This window comes from Heptranchias perlo, unplaced genomic scaffold (genome assembly GCF_035084215.1).
Source record: "Heptranchias perlo isolate sHepPer1 unplaced genomic scaffold, sHepPer1.hap1 HAP1_SCAFFOLD_182, whole genome shotgun sequence".
Taxonomy (NCBI): Eukaryota; Metazoa; Chordata; class Chondrichthyes; order Hexanchiformes; family Hexanchidae; genus Heptranchias; species Heptranchias perlo.
In genome coordinates this window covers 637,873-654,668 of record NW_027139099.1, presented here as the reverse complement: position 1 = coordinate 654,668, position 16,796 = coordinate 637,873, and the positions used below count along the sequence as shown (strand labels likewise).

At 47.7% G+C, this 16,796-nt stretch overlaps 1 protein-coding gene across 1 annotated transcript in view; it reads right to left on the bottom strand.

Annotated features, from left to right (window-relative positions):
• nipblb (NIPBL cohesin loading factor b) overlaps positions 1 to 16,796 on the bottom strand; it is a 690,432-nt gene that overhangs the window by 76,152 nt on the left and 597,484 nt on the right. The window contains exons 43-44 of the mRNA XM_067977852.1: positions 9,004 to 9,194; positions 2,514 to 2,621 (exon numbers count right to left, since the gene is read on the bottom strand). Coding sequence (XP_067833953.1) covers positions 2,514 to 2,621; positions 9,004 to 9,194 — 299 coding nt within the window. The remainder of the gene's footprint in view (positions 1 to 2,513; positions 2,622 to 9,003; positions 9,195 to 16,796) is intronic.

Here is a 16,796-nt window from a genome sequence, read left to right as displayed (position 1 = left end):
ATTCTTCTTACCAAAATGCATCACTTCACACTTCTCTGCATTAAATTTCATCTGCCATGTGTCTGCCCATTTCACCAGTCTGTCTCTGTCCTCCTGAAGTCTGTTACTATTCTCCACATTGTTTACTACATTTCTGAGTTTCGTGTCATCGACAAACTTTGAAATTATGCCCTCTATACCCAAGTCCAGGTCATTAATATATATTAAAAAAAAGCAGTGGTCCCTGCACCAACCCCTGGGGAACACCACTGTATACTTCCCTCCAGTCTGAAAAACAACCGTTCACCACCAGTCTCTGCTTTCTGTCCTCTAGCAAATTCTGTATCCACGCTGCCACTGTCCCTTTAATCCCATGGGCTTTAATTTTGCTAACAAGTCTATTATGTGGTACTTTATCAAATGCTTTTTGAAAGTCCATGTACACAACATCACCCGCACAACCCTCATTAACCCTCTCCGTTACTTCACCAAACAACTCAATCAGGTTTGTCAGACATGATTTTCCTTTAACAAATCTGTTCTAGCTTTCATTTATTAGTCCATGTTTTTCCAAATGACAATTAATTTTGTCCCAGATTATTGTCTCTAAAAGATCCCCCACCACCAACGTTATGCTGACTGGCCTGTAATTGCCGGGTTTATCCTTCTCCCCCTTTCTGAACAGGGGTGTAACATTTGCAATCCTCCAGTCCTCCGACACCATCCTCATATCATAAGATAAGATTAGAACATAAGAAATAGGAGCAGGAGTTGGCCATATGACCCCTCGAGTCTGCTCCGCCATTCAATCAGATCATGGCTCATCTTCAACCTCAACTCCACTTTCCCGCCCGATCCCCATATCCCTGGATTCCCCTAGAGTCCAAAAATATGTTGATTTCAGCCTTGAATATATTCAATGACTGAGCATCCACAGCCCTCTGGGATAAAGAAGTCCAAAGATTCACCACCCTCTGAGTGAAGAAATTCCTCCTCATCTCAGTCCTAAATCGCCGACCCCTTATCCTGAGACTATGTCCCCTAGTTCTAGACTCTCCAGCCAGGGGATACGGCCTCTCCGAATCTACCTTGTCAAGCTCTCTAAGAATTTTATTCGTTTCAATGAGATCACCTCTCATCCTTCTAAACTCCAGAGAGCGTAAGCCCATTCTACTCGTTCGCTCCTCATAGGACAACCCTCTCATCCCAGGAATCAATCTAGTGAATCTTCACTGCACCACCTCGAAGGAAGATTGAAAGATTTTGGCCAGAGCTTCTGCTATTTTCACCCTTATTTCCGTCAGCAACCTAGGATGCATCCCATCTGGATCCGGTGACTTCGCTATTTTGAGCTAACCTAGAAAATACCTCCTCTATCTATTTTTATCCTATCCAATTTCTCTACTCTCTCTTCATTTAAAGAAGAAAGTTCTTTCTCTTCATTTACTGCTACACTGGCAGCATCCTCTTCTTTTGTGAAGACAGATGCAAAATACTCATACAGTACCTCAGCCATGCCCCCGGCCTCCACAAGATGATTTCCTTTTTGGTCCCGAATGGGTCCTACCCTGCTTTTGACTACCCGTTTACTCTTTATATGTTTATAAAAGGCTTGAGTGCTCCCTTTTATGTTAGCCATTAATCTAGTCTCATACTCTCTTTGCCCCTCTATTTCCTTTCTCAGTTCTCCTCTGTACTTTCTGTATTCATCCTGGTTCTCTACTGTATTATGAACCGTACATCTATCCTAAGCCTCCTTTTTCAGCTTTATTCTAATCTGTATATCATTAGTCATCCAGGGAGCTCTAGCTTTGGATGCCCTCACTTTCCCCTTTGAGGGAATGTGTCTACTCTGTACCCGAACTATCTCCTCTTTCAAGGCTCATTGCTCATTTACTGTTTTACTTTGTTTCCAATCCACCTGGGCCAGATCTCTCTCTAACTCACTGACATTAGCCCTCTTCCAGTTGAGGATCTTCACCTTTGATTGTTCTTTGACCCTTTCCATAACTACTCTCAACCTGATAACCTAATTTGCATCTATACAGCACCTTTCACATCCTCAGGACGTTTCAAAGCATTTCACAGCCAATGAAGTAGTTTTGAATTGCAGTCACTGCTGTAATGTAGGAAACAGGGCAGCCAATTTGTGTACAGCGAGGTCCCACATAATGAGATACATGACCCGATAATCTGTTTTAATGATAATAGTTGAGGGATAAATATTGGCCAGGACACCGGGAGAACTCCCCTGCTCTTCGAATAGTGTCGTGGGATCTTTTACATTCACCCAAGGGGACAGCTGGGGCCTATATTTAACATCTCATCTCAAAGACTGCACCTCGCCAGTGCAGCGCTCCCTCAATATTGAAGTGCCAGCCTGGATTATGTGGTCAAGTCTGTGGAGTGGGACTTGAACCCACAATCTCCTGGCTCAGAGGGGAGAGTGCTACCATTGAGCTACGGCTGACATCTTAATGACTTCTAATTAATAAGAGTTAACAGCAGCCTGGCAGTGGCAGGGAGTCACTTACATGTACAAATCCAGTGTACTTTTTGTCTATTTCCACCAGCTGTTGGTCTGATTTGTTGCGCATTGTAGATTCTGGGTCTGTTCCGATGGCAATCAGATATGGCACACACTGTGTAATGGGAGCAAACAGAGGACATGAGAGTGAAGCAGTTAGAAACCATACAGATGGTGCTGGGCTGTCTGGGCACCAGCGCCATACAAACTTATCAAAAAGTCAGAAGCAGTCAGTGATGGAACCCTCACCTCCCGCCTGGATGGACAACACTCGTAAAGCTCAACATCATCCAGGACACAACAGCTTGTTTGATCATTATCCCTTGCCAATGGACTCAATACCCACCCTTCCACACCACGGCTGCAGTATGTACGATCCTAAAGAATGCACTGCCGTACTCACCAAGGTTACTTGAAGAGCACCTCACTCCCCTGTAACCTCCACCAAGAGCAGCAGCAATGTTGTGTGAACAGTCACCTCCAAGCTCCCCGCCAAGTCACACACCATACTGAATTGGACATGCATCATAGAAAATTTACAGCACAGAAGGCGGCCATTCGGCCCATCATGTCCGCGCTGGCTGAGAAACGAGCCACCCAGCCTAATCCCACTTTCCCGCATTTGGTCCGTAGCCCTGCAGGTCACGGCTCTTCAGGTGCACATCCAGGGATTTTTTAAAAATGAGTTGAGGGTTTCTCCCTCTACCACCCTCTGGGTGAAAACATTTCTCCTCATTTCCCCTCTAATCCTTCTACCAATCACTTTAAATCTATGCTCCCTGGTTATTGACCCCTCTGCTAAGGGAAAGAGGTCCTTCCTATCCTTTCTATCTAGGCCCCTCATAATTTTATACACCTCAATTAAATCTCCCCTCAGCCTCCTCTGCTCCAAGGAAAACAACCCCAGCCTATCCAATCTGTCATCATAGCTAAAATTCTCCAGTCCTGGCAACATCCTCGTAAATCTCCTCTGAACCCTCTCTAGTGCAATCACATCCTTCCTGTAATGTGGTGACCAGAACTGTGCGCAGTAGCCAAGCTGTGGCCTAACTAGTGTTTTATACAGTTCCAGCAAAACCTCCCTGCTTTTATATTCTATGCCTCGGCTAATAAAGGAAAGCATTCCATATGCCTTCTTAACCACCTGATCGACCTGTCCTGCTACCTTCAGGGATCTGTGGACATAAACTCCAAGGTCCCTCACTTCCTCTACACCTCTCAGTATCCTCCCATTTATTGTGTACTCCCTTGCCTTGTTTGCCCTCCCCAAATGCATCACCTCACACTTCTCCAGATTGAATTCCATTTGCCACTTTTCTGCCCACCTGACCAGTCCATTGATATCTTCCTGCAGTCTACAGCTTTCCTCCTCACTATCAACCGCACGGCCAATTTTTGTGTCATCCGCAAATTTCTTAATCATACCCCTTACTTTTAAGTCCAAATCATTAATGTATACCACAAAAAGCAAGGGACCGAGTACCGAGCCCTGTGGAACCCCAATGGAAACAGCCATCCAGTCACAAAAGCACCCGTCGACCATTATTCTTTGTTTCCTGCCACTGAGTCAATTTTGGATCTAATTTGCCACATTCCCCTGGATCCCATGGGCTTTTACTTTTTTGATCAATCTGCCATGTGCGACCTTGTCAAAAGCCTTGCTAAAATCCATGTAGACAACATCAAATGCGCTACCCTCATCGATCCTCTTTGTCATCTCCTCGAAAAATTCAATCAAGTTAGTCAGACACGAGCTCCCCTTAACAAATCCGTGCTGACTGTCCTTGATTAATCCGTGCCTTTCTAAGTGACAGTTTATCCTGTCCCTCAGAATTGATTCCAATAATTTGCCCACCACCGAGGTTAAGCTGACTGGCCTGTAATTACTCGGTCTATCCTTCGCTCCCTTTTTAAACGACGGTACAACATTAGCAGTCCTCCAATCCTCTGGCACCACGCCTGTATCCAGTGAAGTTTGGAAAATGATTGTTAAAGCCTCTGCTATTTACTCCCTGGCTTCTTTTAACAGCCTGGGATACATTTCATGCGGCCCTGGTGATTTATCCACTTTCAAAGATGTTAATCCCCTTAATACTTCCTCTCTCACTATGTTTATCCCATCCAATATTTCACACTCCTCCTCCTGAACTTCAATCCCTGCATCATCCCTCTCCTTTGTGAAGACATAAGAACATAAGAAATAGGAGCAGGAGTAGGCCAATCGGCCCCTCGAGCCTGCTCCGCCATTCAATAAGATCATGGCTGATCTGATCCTAACCTCAAATCTAAATTCATGTCCAATTTCCTGCCCGCTCCCCGTAACCCCTAATTCCCTTTACTTCTAGGAAACTGTCTATTTCGGTTTTAAATTTATTTAATGATGCAGCTTCCACAGCTTCCTGGGGCAGCAAATTCCACAGACCTACTACCCTCTGAGTGAAGAAGTTTCTCCTCATCTCAGTTTTGAAAGAGCAGCCCCTCATTCTAAGATTATGCCCCCTAGTTCTAGTTTCACCCATCCTTGGGAACATCCTTACCGCATCCACCCGATCAAGCCCCTTCACAATCTTATATGTTTCAATAAGATCGCCTCTCATTCTTCTGAACTCCAATGAGCAGAGTCCCAATCTACTCAACCTCTCCTCATATGTCCACCCCCTCATCCCCGGGATTAACTGAGTGAACCTTCTTTGTACTGCCTCGAAAGCAAGTATGTCTTTTCTTAAGTATGGACACCAAAACTGTATGCAGTATTCCAGTGCGGTCTCACCAATACCTTATATAACTGCAGCAATACCTCCCTGTTTTTATATTCGATCCCCCTAGCAATAAAAGCCAACATTCCGTTGGCCTTCTTGATCACCTGCTGCACCTGCATACTAACTTTTTGATTTTCTTGCACTAGGACCCCCAGATCCCTTTGTACTGCAGTACTTTCCAGTTTCTTGCCATTAAGATAATAACTTGCTCTCTGATTTTTCCTGCCAAAGTGCAAAACCTCACATTTTCCAATATTGTATTGCATCTGCCAAATCTCCGCCCACTCACCCAACCTGTCTATATGCCCCTTGTAGGTTTTTTATGTCCTCCTCACTCTCCACTTTCCCTCCCATCTTTGTATCATCTGCAAACTTTGATACGTTACACTCGGTCCCCTCCTCCAAATCGTTGATATAGATTGTAAAGAGTTGGGGACCCAGCACCGACCCCTGCGGAACACCACTGGCTACTGGTTGCCAGTCCGAGAATGAACCATTTATCCCAACTCTCTGCTTCCTGTTAGATAACCAATCCTCCACCCATGCCAGAATATTACCCCCAATCCAGTGATTCTTTATCTTGAGCAATAATCTTTTATGTGGCATCTTGTCGAATGCCTTCTGGAAGTCTAAATACACTACGTCCACTGGTTCCCCTTTATCCACCCTGTACGTTATGTCCTCAAAGAACTCAAGCAAATTTGTCAGACATGACTTCCCCTTCGTAAAGCCATGCTGACTTTGTCCTATTAAATTATGTTTATCCAAATGTTCCGCTACTGTCTCCTTAATAATAGATTCCAAAATTTTAGCCACCACAGATGTTAGGCTAACTGGTCTATAATTTCCAGCCTTCTGCCTACTACCCTTTTTAAATAAGGGTGTTACATTAGCAGTTTTCCAATCTGCCGGGACCTTTGCCGAGTCCAGAGAATTTTGGAAAATTATTACCAAAGCATCCACAATTCCTACTGCCATTTCCCTCAAGACCCTAGGATGTAAGCCATCAGGTCCAGGGGATTTATCCGCCTTGAGTCCCATTAATTTACTGAGTACCAATTCCTTAGTGATTTTAATCGTATTTAGCTCCTCCCCCCCAGAGCCCCCTGTTTGTCCAGTGTTGGGATATTCTTAGTGTCCTCTACCATAAAGACTGAAACAAAATATTTGTTCAGCATTTTTGCCATCTCCATGTTTTCCACCATTAATTTCCCGGTCTCATCCTCTAAGGGACCTACGTTTGCCTTAGCCACCCTTTTTCTTTTTATATAACTATAGAAATTCTTGCTATCTGTTTTTATATTTTTTGCTAATTTATTTTCATAATCTATCTTCCCTTTCTTAATCAATCCTTTCGTTACTTTTTGCTGTCTTTTGAAGACTTCCCAATCTTCTATCCTCCCACTAAGTTTGGCTACCTTACATGTTCTTGTTTTTAGTCGGATACTGTCCTTAATTTCTTTACTTAGCCACGGATGGCTGTCATTTCTTTTACCCCCTTTTTTCCTCAGTGGAATATTTTTTTTTTGAAAGCTGTAAAATAACTCCTTGAATGAACACCACTGCTCATGTACACCAGGGAGGCAACATACCATCCTGGAGTCACATTTGCGGCCGCAGAAACGCCTATCTGTTCCCCTTACAATTGAATCCCCTATCGCTATAGCCCTGCCACTCTTCTTCCTCCCCTCCTGTGCAGCAGAGCCACCCGTGGTGCCACGAACCTGGCTCTTGCTGCATTCCCCTGATAAGCCATCTCCCCCAACAGTATCTAAAGCAGAATATGTGTTTGAGAGGGAGATGGCCCCAGGGGACTCCTGCTCTACCTGCCTAGTCCTTTTACTCTGCCTGGCGGTCACCCATTTCCTTTCTGCCTGCGTAATCTTTACCTGCGGCGTGACCACCTCACTGAACGTGCTATCCTCGATAGTCTCAGCATCGCGGTGTGAGTTAGGATACGGGCAACAGAGTATTGGATGGGCTCAAGTTTATGGAGTGTGGAAGGTGGGAGGCCGGGCAGAAGAGCGTTGGAATAGTCGAGTCTGGAGGTAATAAAGGCATTGATGAGGGTTTCAGCAGCAGATGAGCTGAGACGGGGCGGAGACGGGCGATGTTACGGAGGGGGAAGGAGGCGGTCTTGGTGATGGAGAGAATATGGGGTCAGAAGCTCATCTCAGGGTCAAATAGGAGGCCAAGGTTGTGAACAGTCTGGTTCAGCCTCAGACAGTGGCCGGGGAGAGGGATGGAGTCGGTGACGAGGGAACGGAGTTTGTGGCGGGGACTGAAGACAATGGCTTCAGTCTTCCCAATATTTAATTGGAGGAAATTTCCGCTCATCCAGTACTGGATGTCAGTCGAGCAGTGTGACCAATGAGAGAGAGTGGAGGGGTCGAGGGAGGTGGTGGTGAGGTCGAGCTGGGTGTTGTCAGCGTACATGTGGAACCTGACATTGAGTTTTCGGATGATGTCGCCGAGGGGCAGCATGTAGATGAGGAATAGGAGGGGGCCAAGGATAAATTCTTGGGGAACTCCAGAGGTAACGGTGAGGGAGTGGGAAGAGAAGCCATTGCAGGTGATTCTCTGGCTACGACTGGATGGATAAGAATGGAACCAGGCGAGCGCAGTCCCACCCAGCTGGACGCCGGAGGATGGTGTGGTCAATGTGTCAAAGGTTGCAGACAGGTGGAGAAGGATGAGGAGGGATAGTTTACCACGGTCTCAGTCACATAGGAGGTCATTTGTGACGTTGATAAGGGTCGTTTCAGTATTGTGGCAGGGACGGAAACCTGATTGGAGGGAATCAAACACGGAGTTGTGGGAAAGATGGGCACGGATTTGGGAGGTGACAACAGGAAGGGAAGTTGGGTGGTCAGCAGTTTCGTGGGAACAGGGTCGAGAGAGCAGGAGATGGGTCTCATGGTCAAGATGAGCTCAGAGAGGGCATGATGGGAGATAGGAGAGAAACTAGAGAAAGATGTGAGTTCAGTGCTAGGGCAGGGGGGAGCCGTACGGGAAGTTATGCTTGGTGGGCTAGGGGGAAGAGGGAAGCAGCAGAGGCAGCTGAACAGATGGTCTCAATCTTAGTGACAAAGAAGTCCATGAGCTCCTCGCACTTATTGTTGGAGGTGGGGGTGGAGGGGTCAGGGGAGAGGGGTTTAAGAAGGCGGTTTGTAGTGAAGAGAAGCCGAGGGTTACATTTGCATTCCAGGATGATCCTGGAATAGTAAGCAGAGGAGAACAGGACCCGATAGTGCTTGATGTCACAGCAGCCCACTCGAGACCCTCACCCAGTCAAGACCCTCCAACAGTATCACTGGAGCCTACTTGGGACAGACCCTTCTGCCCAGATTGTTGCTGCTGTTGGCAGATGTCCTCTGCTCAGTGTGAACCTGCAGTAAATACAACCTGTGCACACGCATCAGCCTAACCCATTCACTCTTTACATGCAGTGTTTTGTATAACAGTTAGTTACCATCAATCATTCACATTGGTACTTTTTAAAATTCACTTTTTTTTAAAAAAAAGGAGACTTAGACGTCAAGTAACAGGAAACCCTGGCAGAGGTGAAGATCAACAAAAATAATCAGCACAATACCCAAAAAAATTTATAAAATGTAACATTAGGTTGATTGTAATATTGTTTAAAACATTTACAAATGTAAAAAACAGGGCTCAAACTGTATCTCTTGTCTTGTTTTACCATTTAATCACTGATGCCAACACACAAACACAGCTTACTTGGACAGGGTGGACCAGGCCCTGGTTTAGCGTCAGAGCGATGACATTAAGTGCAAAGTGGCGCACGGGAGAGTGCGTGTGGAAAAATGCTTCCAGAACCTGTTTGAGGTAGAGCTGCATGATGGAACTGCTCATCCCTGAGGAAATATCACCCATCTCCTTGAGATCTTCCTGTTTTGCCACTTTCTTCCCTGTGGGAACAGAGGACATAGGTTATACGTAATGTGAATAATCAGTTCATTCTACAGTGGAAGTCTGATGTAAATATTTGTTACGCTCCTCCTTTCCACAGATTCCAGCAGGTGCATTATGGCTCTCCTAGCTTCCAGAGCTTGGCATAGTCACATCTTGCTGTTAAACTGCTCTCCCTCTCAAAGAGATCAGCTTCTAAAAAGCCAAAGAACACATTTCCTAAAAGGAGGCTGCATTTCATACAGGTAAAAGAGACAACAACTTGCATCTATATAGTGCCCCGCCTGTAGCGAAATGTCCCAAAGTGCTTCACGGGGCAATCAAAATTTGACACTGAGGCGATATCAGGACAGGTGACCAAAAGCTTGGCCAAAGAGGTAGGTTTGAAGGAGTGGGCGAGAGCGGGAGTTCACCGGAGCGGCGGGAAACAGTGAGAGCGGAGCGAGGATAAAAACAGCGCACAGCGAGAGCGGGAGTTCACCGGAGCGGCGGGAAACAGTGAGAGCGGAGCGAGGATAAAAACAGCGCACAGCGAGAGCGGGAGTTCACCGGAGCGGCGGGAAACAGTGAGAGCGGAGCGAGGATAAAAACAGCGCACAGCGAGAGCGGGAGTTCACCGGAGCGGCGGGAAACAGTGAGAGCGGAGCGAGGATAAAAACAGCGCACAGCGAGAGCGGGAGTTCACCGGAGCGGAGCGAGGATAAAAACAGCGCACAGCGAGAGCGGGAGTTCACCGGAGCGGAGCGAGGATAAAAACAGCGCACAGCGAGAGCGGGAGTTCACCGGAGCGGCGGGAAACAGTGAGAGCGGAGCGAGGATAAAAACAGCGCACAGCGAGAGCGGGAGTTCACCGGAGCGGCGGGAAACAGTGAGAGCGGAGCGAGGATAAAAACAGCGCACAGCGAGAGCGGGAGTTCACCGGAGCGGCGGGAAACAGTGAGAGCGGAGCGAGGATAAAAACAGCGCACAGCGAGAGCGGGAGTTCACCGGAGCGGCGGGAAACAGTGAGAGCGGAGCGAGGATAAAAACAGCGCACAGCGAGAGCGGGAGTTCACCGGAGCGGAGCGAGGATAAAAACAGCGCACAGCGAGAGCGGGAGTTTACCGGAGCGGAGCGAGGATAAAAACAGCGCACAGCGAGAGCGGGAGTTCACCGGAGCGGAGCGAGGATAAAAACAGCACACAGCGAGAGCGGGAGTTCACCGGAGCGGAGCGAGGATAAAAACAGCGCACAGCGAGAGCGGGAGTTCACCGGAGCGGAGCGAGGATAAAAACAGCGCACAGCGAGAGCGGGAGTTCACCGGAGCGGAGCGAGGATAAAAACAGCGCACAGCGAGAGCGGGAGTTCACCGGAGCGGAGCGAGGATAAAAACAGCGCACAGCGAGAGCGGGAGTTCACCGGAGCGGAGCGAGGATAAAAACAGCGCACAGCGAGAGCGGGAGTTCACCGGAGCGGAGCGAGGATAAAAACAGCGCACAGCGAGAGCGGGAGTTCACCGGAGCGGAGCGAGGATAAAAACAGCGCACAGCGAGAGCGGGAGTTCACCGGAGCGGAGCGAGGATAAAAACAGCGCACAGCGAGAGCGGGAGTTCACCGGAGCGGAGCGAGGATAAAAACAGCGCACAGCGAGAGCGGAACGACTGCGTTCCGATAAAAATCAAAGAGTGACGTCACAGGTGAAGCGGGTTGGTGATTGGTGAGACCGGAGCTGATTGGGGAGTAGGTTCAGGGGAGTATTTCTACCATTTTACTGTAAGTAAAGTAATAAGAAAGGGAAGGTCTGCAGGTTTTATAGCAGGTAGTGTTTTTTTTTAGCGAACCTAGGTCCCTAGTATAGTTAACATTTTCTAATTTCAACATAATTTAAAAGGGGTAACTAAGCTAAGGCAAGTCATGGCAGCAGACCTCGCACCCGTGATATGCCCCTCCTGCAAGATTTGGGAAGTCATGGACACTACCAGTGTCCCTGCCGACCATGTGTGCAGGAAGTGTGTCCACCTGCAGCTACTGACCGATCGTATCTCGGAGCTGGAGCTGCGGGTGGATTCACTGTGGAGCATCCGCGATGCAGAGAAACTCGTGGATAGCACGTTTAGCGAGTTGGTCACACCACAGGTAAAGGGAGTACAGGCAGGAAGTGAATAGATCGAATCGGGCCAGGACCTACTCCGTTAATGGTAGGGCGTTGGGGAGAGTTATAGAACAAAGAGATCTAGGAGTACAGGTTCATAGCTCCTTGAAAGTGGAGTCACAGGTGGATAGGGTGGTGAAGAAGGCATTCGGCATGCTTGGTTTCATTGGTCAGAACATTGAATACAGGAGTTGGGATGTCTTGTTGAAGTTGTACAAGACATTAGTAAGGCCACACTTGGAATACTGTGTACAGTTCTGGTCACCCTATTATAGAAAGGATATTATTAAACTAGAAAGAGTGCAGAAAAGATTTACTAGGATGCTACCGGGACTTGATGGTTTGACTTATAGGGAGAGGTTAGAGAGACTGCGACTTTTTTCCCTGGAGAGTAGGAGGTTTAGGGGTGATCTTATAGAAGTCTATAAAATAATGAGGGGCATAGATAAGGTCGATAGTCAAAATATTTTCCCAAAGGTAGGGGAGTCTATAACGAGGGGGCATAGATTTAAGGTGAGAGGGGAGAGATACAAAAGGGTCCAGAGGGGCAATTTTTTTCACTCAAAGGGTGGTGAGTGTCTGGAACGAGCTGCCAGAGGCAGTAGTAGAGGCGGGTACAACTTTGTCTTTTAAAAAGCATTTGGACAGTTACATGGGTAAGATGGGTATAGAGGGATATGGGCCAAGTGCAGGCAATTGGGACTAGCTTAGTGGTATAAACTGGGCGACATGGACATGTTGGGCCGAAGGGCCTGTTTCCATGTTGTAAACTTCTATGATTCTATGAGTGTCGTAAAGGAGGAGAGAGAGCAAGAGAGGTGGAGGGATTTAGGGAGGGAATTCCAGAGCTTAGGACCTAGGCATTCGATAAGGTTCTATATAAGAGACTATTTGCTAAAATTAAAGCTCATGGAATTGAAGGCAATTTATTGACCTGATTAGGAGATTGGTTAAGTGGCAGAACTGTTTCCAGTGACAGAAGGGTTGGTAACCAGAGGACACAGATCTAAGGTGATCGGTAAAAGAACCAGAGGGGACATGGGGAAATTTTTTTAAAAAACGCAGCGAGTTGTTATGATCTGGAATGCACTGCCTGAAAGGGTGAAGGAAACAGATTCAATAATAACTTTCAAAAGGGAATTGGATAAATACTTGAAGGGAAAAAATTAGAGGGCAATGGGGAAAGACAAGGGAATGGGACTAATTGGATAGCTCTTTCAAAGAACCAACACAGGCACAATGGGCCGAATGGCCTCATCCTGTGCTGTAGCTACTGTGATACTACGAAGACAGAGAGTGGGGATAATGGGTATGTACTCGAATTGGAAGGAAGTGACTAGGGGTGTCCCACAAGGGTCTGTGCTGGGGCCTCAACTATTCACTATTTATTAATGACTTAGATAACACAATAGAGCCACATCACAGTAGGGCAGATGGATTTCAACTCAGTAAATGTGAGGTCATAAATAAAAACAGAAGTGCTGGAATTCCTCAACAATTATACAAATACAACTGCGAGTTCTGATGGAAGTTAACTCTGTTTCTTTCTCCACAGATGCTGCCGGAGTGTTTCCAGCATTTTCTGTTTTTATTTCAGATTTCCAGCATCCGCAGAAACTTGCTTTTGATCAAGTCTGAGGTAATCAATTTTGGACCAAAAAAGGGTCGATCAGAGTATTTTTTAAATGGTGTAACGCTCGGAACAGTGGAGGTCCAAAGAGACTGGGTTCCATGTACTCAGATCACTAAATGTAGTAGCCAGGTACAAAAAATAATCAAAAAGGCTAATGGAACGTTCGCCTCTATAACTAGAGGGCTAGAATATAAAGGGGAGGAAGGCTACACGGAGCCCTGGTTAGACCATATCTGGAGTACCGTGTACAGTTCTGCGCCCTGCACTGTAGAAAAGATATATTGGCCTTGGAAGGAGAGATTGAGGTTTTTAGGATTTTGAAAGGAATTGATAGGATAGAGAGAGAAACTTTTTCCGTTGGTGGGGAAATCTGGGGCAAGGAGACAACTTTAAAATCAGAGCCAGGCCATTCAGGAGAGAAGTTAGGAAACACTTCTAGACGTAGAGGGTGGTAGAAGTGTGGAACACTCTCCCACAAAAAGCAGTAGATGTTAGCTCAATTAATAATTTTAAATCCGAGATCAATCAAATTTTGCTCGCCAAGGATATTAAGGGATATGGAGCCAAGGCAGGTGGATGAGGTTAGGACACAGATCAGCCAGATCTCATTGAAGGGTGGAACAGGCTCCTGGGGCGGAATGGCCTCCTCCTGTTCCTCTGAATCATACAGCTCCCGTGCCGGCTATCTGAAAGAGCTACCAATTAGTCCCACTCCCCTGCCCTGCAATTTTTTTTCTTTTTAAATATAGAGATCTAATTCCTTTTTGAAAGTTACTATTGAATCAGCTTTTAAAATTTTCATCCTTGTTTTCAAATCTCTCCATGACCTTACCCCTCCCTATCTCTGTAACCTCCTCCAGCCCCATAACCCTCCGAGATCTCTGTGTTCCTCCAATTCTTGCCTCTTGTGCATCCCCATTGTTTCCCCTGGCTGATTACCGACCCTACTGCGACTGGAAACAGTTTCTCCCTATCTACTCTATCAAAACCTCTCAGAATTTTCAACACCTCGATTAAATCTCCCCTTAACTTTCTCTGCTGTAAGGAGAACAACCCCAGCTTCTCCAGTCTCTCTACATAACTGAAGTCCCTCATCCCTGGCATCATTCTAGTAAATCTCTCTGCAACCTCTCTAAGGCCTGGACATCCTTCCTAAAATGTGGTGCCCAGAATTGAACACAATATTCCAACTGAGGCCTAATCAGTGATTTATAAAGGTTGAGCATAATTTCTTTGCTTTTGTACTCTATAGCCTCCATTTTAGCACCCGCTATCGGGTGCATTCCTGGCGGGGGGCTTCGAAAATTGGGGAATCCCGGAGCGGGTCGGGAGCCTGGCTCCAACCCGCCCACTTCCGGGTTCCCCACAGACACGCCGGCGTGCGTGCGCGCGCAGCCCCCACATGTGGAACTCCCGCAGGCAATTAAAGCCAGCGGGGTGCCACTTGAGACTATTTACCTCGGTATTTCAGGTCATTAACAGACCTGATTAAGGGAATATGTCAGGAGGGGTGGGATTTTAGAAACAACTGGGACTGTTTCCCATACTGGGGGAAACACTCCCAGTTGAAATGGACGTGTTGCAGCTGTCAGCCTGTGGCAGCTGCAAAGGTCCATTTGACAGGGGGGGGGGGGAGACCCTCACCCATTGCAGGAGGCCACTCTGACACTTGGGACAAAGTTTGGCCTCCACCACCCTCCTCCTGACAATCAAATTCATCAACTTGCACACTTACCCCGGGGTCCAGACACATGTACCTACCTTGCGGACCCACTCAGATGTACATCTTGCGGATGGGGGCCGCCGTAGCTGCAGTCATGACCTCCTCGGAGGGCGAACAGCCTCACCAGCCTCGCCGGCCACCTCTGACACGTGGAGCTCCACAACACAGTGCTGTGACACATCCACCTGCACAGCAGGAGGGAGGGCTACCGCAGAGAGAGATGCGTCGCAGAGGGCACTACCCTCGCCACAGGGTCCACAGACCGAGGCTCAGCTTCCTGGACCTCTCTGAGCAGCAGTGCACACGGAGGCTCAGAGTCACTCGACATGTAGTCGTGGACATCTGCAGCCTCCTTCATGCCGAGCTGCTCCCGGCTGGCCCGAGCACCATCTTCTTACCTGTCGCTGTCAAAGTCACCACTGCCCTCAACAACTTCTCCTCCGCATCCTTCCAGGGTGCCACAGGGGACAGCGCCGATGTCTCTCAGTTGTCTGCACAAAAGAGCCCTGCAAATACACCTACACCCACTCTGCGGTGACACAATGGGTGGCATCAGGTGTGGGTCTTCATGGTGATCCTCAGGAAAGAGCATTATTGCACAAACCAGACAAGATTCGCAAAGACGTGGCAGTAGTGGTGACAATATAATATATGATGTGAGTTGGTCAGAAATTAAATATAAGTAAAAACCATGACAAACCCTCAAACACCCTTGTGCATTCCCTTCATGCTCACGACACGTTTGCCTTACGCTGCGTACTGCACATATGTGATGCCCTGTGGCTGCAGCACAGGTAGTGGCAGGTTGAGTGAGGCTGACCGTGAAAGAGATGCATCAGAGGGTGAGTATGAGATAGAGCCATGAGATTGTATGAGGATTGGGTTGAGTGGTAGTGGTGGGATGAGTACTGGCGAGGTGAGTAAGTGCAGGTAAGATGAGGATGAGGTTTGAGTGGGTGTGAGGAGTGATGTGACATAGTGTTGGCAGTGCAGGAGATGTGGGTTGGGGGCGGTGATGTGGCAGACGGTGTGTAGGGGAATGAGTAAGTGTACTCACTTTGGCTGACCTACTTAGGTCATTGCAGCGCCTCCTGCACTGTGTGCAGGTGGGCGATATGTTGGTGGTGCAGGTGACCTCCTCTGCCACCTCGAGCCAGGTCTTCCTGGTGGCACAGGCAGGCCGTGTCCTCCCGCCCGCCGGGGGGGGAAGATCTCTGTCCTCCCCCTCCTCCTCACCCCATCTAATGATACCATCATTAAACTGGGAGCAGCCTTCCCCCTGGGCTGCTCCATGCTGTAATTTTTCCTATTTCTTGCAGCATCTGTCAGTGGAGGACTGCCCCTTTAAATAGAGCACCTCCAGCTGACAGACCTTACTGCGCATTCGCAGCCCGCCCGACGCACAGATCAGCAGCGGGGAACCCGGAACAACAGGTAAGTGGATCCAATTAGGCTGCGATCGCGTGCGGGGCAGACTGATTTCACCTGGCGTGTTACCCATGCGCCCAATAGCCCCCCCGCCGCGAACCCGCAGCCCTGGTAACATCGAGCCCTATGCCTCGATTTATAAAGCCAAGGATCCCATATGCTTTTTTTTAAATATAAAAACAGCCTTCTCAACTTGTTCTGCCACCTTCAAAGATTTGTGAACAAACACCTCCAGGTCTCTCTGTTCCTGCACCCCCTTTAAAATTGTACCATTTAGTTTATATTGCCTCTCCTCATTTTTCCTACCAAAATGCATCACTTCACACTTCTCTGCATTAAATGTCATCTGCCATCTTATCAAGGAAGAAGATGCTACCAGAGTCTCAGTAAAGGAAGATATAGTTGAGATACTGGATGGGCTAAAAATTGAAGAAGAGGGAGTTTTTTTTTAATGATTCGTTCATGGGATGTGGACGTCGCTGGCAATGGGAATCACGGGGAAAACTCTCCTGTGGCTGGAGTCATACCTAGCACAAAGGAAGATGGTAGTGGTTGTTGGAGGCCAATCATCTCAGCCCCTGGGCATTGCTGCAGGAGTTCCTCAGGGCAGTGTCCTAGGCCCAACCATCTTCAGCTCCTCCATCATAAGGTCAGAAATGGGGATGTTCGCTGATGATTGCATAGCG